The sequence below is a fragment of the Letharia columbiana genome (genome assembly GCF_014066305.1).
Source record: "Letharia columbiana isolate WasteWater2 chromosome Unknown Sc0000022_s0, whole genome shotgun sequence".
NCBI lineage: Eukaryota > Fungi > Ascomycota > Lecanoromycetes > Lecanorales > Parmeliaceae > Letharia > Letharia columbiana.
In genome coordinates, this window is record NW_023501063.1 from 355,218 (window position 1) to 360,113 (window position 4,896).

The window sequence follows — 4,896 nt, forward strand, 5'->3', positions numbered from 1 at the left end:
GGAGATCTACTAAAAAACATTTAAAAAGATATTCTAAAATTATTAAAATATTAATATAAATAGTTAATTATAAAGAGCTAAGCGAATAAATCGACTAAATAAAAATACGCTTAATTAAGCGATAGAATTCGAGGTTAAGAATTTAAATAATAAGAATAGATATAATTAGCTTTAGTAATATAGAAGAAATAATAAGTCTTTTAATTATTATTCTAGTTATAATCTTACTTCTAATCTTTATAAAGCTTCTTTTAATAATCTAGCGAATCTCTTAATTTTAAAGTAATAAAAGAAATTAAAGCCTAAATACGCTATAATCACTCAAATAACTCGTAATATTTTTTATCTTTTCACGAGGGCTATTGCGTATAAGCGGTGTTTCTTAATAATTAAAAGGTATTATAATGCTTAGAAGCATTATTTATTAGCGATATTCCGTATTCTAATAATAATTCTTTATGCGAAGTATCGAGAAAACGAGCTTAAATAGGCTAGACTTAATCTTAAAGGAGATCTTAATATATCGAATTAGATTAAAAAAGTTAATAGTACTTTATATAAAAACTTAGTTAATATCTATAATAATTATATTAATAAAGATAATAAGCTTACGAAAAGTATTTTAATAAGTTTAATATTTATAAGTTTATTAAGATATATTACTAATACTCTATAATATATAAAGAAATAATTAATAAGTTTATAATTAGAGAGGATTAGTAATAATAAATCTAGTTTTAAAGAAGAGGTCTAAGATAATTTAAGAAGCGAATCTATTTATAAATAGTTAATAAGTTTAATTAGATAGAGATAGACTTAGGGTACTTAATAGAATCGAGGTAGAGTAGAATAGAAGAGTGAGTTAGAGTTCGAGAGAAGGACGAATATAAAGTCTATCAAGCTTATCTAACGCGTTAAGGCGAATATATAAATAAAGATAATTATAGAATTTTATTCTTATAATATTTAAAGATTTAAAATTTAGAATATTCTTTTTATATTATAATTTTAAGAAGAAGAATAGAGACGCTTATAGTTCTAATTATTATTCTAATTATTAATATTAATAAAAAAAAAAAAAACTTATTTAAAAAACCTTTTTTTTTCCCCCTTTTTAAAAAAAAAAAAAAAAAATTTTTTAAATAAAAAAAAATAAATATTTAAAAAAAAAAAAAAAAAAAAAAAAAAATTTTTTAATATAAAAATAAATAAAAAAAAATTAATAAATATATATAAAAAAAAAAAAAAAAAAAAAAAAAAAAAAAAAAAAAAAAAAAAAAAAATAATATTATAATTAAAAAAAAAAAAAAAAAAAAAAAAAAAAAAAAAAAAAAAAAAAAAAAAAAAAAAAAAAAAAAAACTTTCCGACTAGTAGATCTTCTTTTAATACTCTATTTTCTTTCTCTAGAGATACTAATTTAATAATTAATAAACTCTTATTATAACTCTTTTTATTCGCGTCAAATTAGTTTAGTTATACTATATTAAAACTTAGCATATTAATATTCTTATTTTAAACTCTTTTAATTATCGTAGTTATATCTTTAATATTAAATATATTAATTCTTACTTTATAAAGTAAAAGACTATATATTTTAATAATTACTCTTACGCTACTACTTATCTTTAAAATTTAATTCTTACTTTTTCTTAGTCTATTTATCTTCTTCTTATTTATAACTATAATATATATATCGTTACTCGCTAGCCTTCTAGTCGTTCTAATAGATTTTCTTATAATATTTATACTCTTTATATATTTATTAATTATTATAATTATCTTACTCAATATCTTCTTCTTTAATACTTTACTTACTATCTTATCTTATAGCTTTATAATAATCTTATTTAACTTATTATATAGTACTTAATCTTATTTTAATATTACTAATAATATAATAAAGATTTCTTTAATAATAAAGAAGAATATCGAGAATCGACTTAATACGCTAATATAGCTAGCTATCGATATATTACTTTCTAGATTAACTATTTAATACTTAATATATATAATCTTTTTCTTTATATTACTATCTCGATTACTTAAATTAATAGCTAGTTTATATACTTCGTTTAAGACTATCTAGATTTTAAATTTATTATTTATTCTTTCTATAAATATTATCGTCGCTCTAAAGAATAATAACTACTTTATCTATTAATAATTTCTAATCTTTATCTATTATTTTTAGTATAATATTTATCGATAACTTTAATATAAATGCGTATTTCTTAAAATCGTAATTATTATAATTCTATTAGGGTTAGCTAGTCTTATTCGATATAATTATAGAGATATAGATGTCCCCTAAAGCCAATTAAAGAGGTACTAGCCTTACTAAGTACTTTGAATACGTATATCTACTTTCTATAGCTCAATAATATAGCATGAGCGTTGTGCGAAAGTTTTTTTTGTGCTTGGCCCATAAGCTCTTCTCTTGTAGAAGACTCTCATAGCCCTAGCCTAGATAAGCCTAGCTCAATGTAAAGTAGAGTAGTCAGCTGCCAAGAACCTGTTCCGCCCACACTCTGACTTAACCTCCGCAACGTAGAATGATGCAGTAATACCGTATGTTCCAACTGACATGAGAAGGAGCTGGAGGCTTAATAATTCCGTAAGAGTCGGGATGGAAAAGAATTATGGGGTAAGAGGAACGCCGTTATATATTGTGCCACTCTCTCATGTGACGCAGAGCGCCATTGCCCTTCTCAATAGCAGACGCCGGACAGCTAGACCCAGCTTGGGGGTTGCACTCGGTACGAGCAACATACCCGCCCTAGATTCAATGCCCAGCTTGAATGGATCGCCTAGCATGAAAGGGACACCCAGCTTGGTAGGAATGAAAGGTTGGCTACAAGAACTTGGGCATTCAGTATCAGTATCTATTCGGAGGCGATATCGACAGCTTGTTGACCAGAGGATTAGGAAAATGACGTCAACAGCCTCAATGTTGTACATGTCGCAGGGACGAAAGGGAAGGGTAGCACATGTGCTTTCGTCAACTCGTTCCTGAAAGCGCATGGCGAAAGGACCGGGTTTCCACGAAGAATCGGACTCTACACTTCCCCCATTTGAAGCATGTACAAGAGAGGATCCAGATCGACTCAAAAACCATATCGGAAGACCTTTTTGCGAAATACGTTTTTGAAGTCTGGGACGGTTTGTCTCACAACACCCCAAAACCCCGTTACCTCCAGCTCCTAATGCTTGCGTCGGTCCACGCATTCATTAGAGAGGGGATTGACGTTGCGATCTACGAGACTCATAATGGTGGAGAATATGACGCTACAAATGTTATCCAAAAGCCTATCGTCACCGGAATTACAACAATCGGGATGGATCATATTGAGCAGCTCGGCCCATCGATCGAAAACATCGCCTGGCATAAGGCGGGAATTTTCAAGTATGGAAGCCCTGCTTTTTCAACTCTCCAGGAGCCCGCAGTTGCTACAGTATTACAGGCGCGAGCAAGTGAGAAAAATGTGGCATTGGGGTTTGTCGATGTCGATCCTACACTGCCCTGCAAAGCGGATGCGTTGAAGCCAGAGGTCCAGCAAAAAAATTCTTCGCTTGCTATCGCTCTTGCCGACACTTTCCTGAAGGCAAAGGCACCTAAAGAGTATTGTAGCCTGATGTCGCAAGACGTTATTCGAGGTGTAGATCGTTTTTTCTGGCCCGGAAGATATCAACGGATCATCGATGGGGACTACCAGTGGTTCCTTGATGGAGCCCACAATGAGCTGAGTATTCAGAAGGCTGCGCAGTGGTTTGCTGAGACCGTCTCGGAGAGCCAACGGTACCTGGAAATGTCCAATTTGAGAAACACGGAATCGAAAGCTGAAAATTCCAGCAAAATCCTGCCAGTCACGCGCATTCTCATTTTCAGCCACGTATCTGAACGCGATGGAGCGGCCATCCTAAAAGGTGTTGCTAGAGGTTTACAGGAAAGTGGAATGCAGATACAACACGTCATCTTGAGCACCTATGAAGAAAGACAAGACGGTACTGTCGGCATTAGTATGGCCATGGATAATTCTCGATGGTACCTAACTTTAGCTGATTGTCCATGCAGATCAATGTTCAAACCCTCCCAAAAAGCCTTTCTCACTAGATGTTCAGAGGGATTATGTTGACGCTTACAAGAGTATTAATCCCAATGTCGACATAGCAATCGAGCCAACCATTGAGGGTGCTTTGAACCTTGCAAAGGACATAGGAGATCGTGACAACGGAATGCAGACTTTGGTGACAGGAAGTCTGTACCTAGTCGGTGGTGCTCTCCGCCTCCTGGAAACAAATGCTTGAGAGATATCTTATATAATAGACTTTAAGCTAAGTACGTTCGTCTGCGTGGCTCACTACCTGTTGTAGGTGAGCTTGTGGATAGAAGTGATAGCGCGCATAGAACGTGCGTCTGGTTGCGAGTATTTCAATACTCATTCACTTCTGCAGTATCTGCTGTTAAAGCCTCGCAAAGGTAAGTGGAGACTGCCGCTAGTCGCTTCACGATTCTCCAATACGTTGTGGAGGGGGAAGGCTGTCGATTAGGCCAGAAGGCTTTCGCAAGGTGCAAATAATGCCTACCTTCACATCTGTGTTGCGCAACATGAGAGGTCCCTCTTACGAATAGTGGACGAGAAAACAAAGTCCCACCAGAGGTCTTCAGAAGTTTATTTACGCAAGTATTCACTATGATCATTGATGAGCTGTTGAAGGGTGACGCACGGTGGAACGTTCGAAGACGAGAACGGACTCGCTCTTCTGCAGAAAACCTCACATGAAGCGGAAGACTGCAGTCCGCCAGGCACGAGCTCCTTCAGTGGTGGCCAATCAATGTAGTCTCACCGTCTTCCACCGAACAAATATTTGTGCGGAGCAAGGATATCTTGCTGGCT

General features: G+C 33.6%; 1 protein-coding gene across 1 annotated transcript; it reads left to right on the plus strand.

The window, feature by feature from the left end:
• Nucleotides 1-2,988: 2,988 nt before the first annotated feature.
• Nucleotides 2,989-4,306, plus strand: HO173_007054 (uncharacterized protein; the record flags this gene model as incomplete). The annotated part of the gene is made up of 2 exons (XM_037308959.1): nucleotides 2,989-4,018; nucleotides 4,074-4,306. The coding sequence occupies 2 exons, from the start codon at nucleotides 2,989-2,991 to the stop codon at nucleotides 4,304-4,306; spliced, it is 1,263 nt and encodes a 420-aa protein (XP_037164223.1).
• Nucleotides 4,307-4,896: the final 590 nt, after the last annotated feature.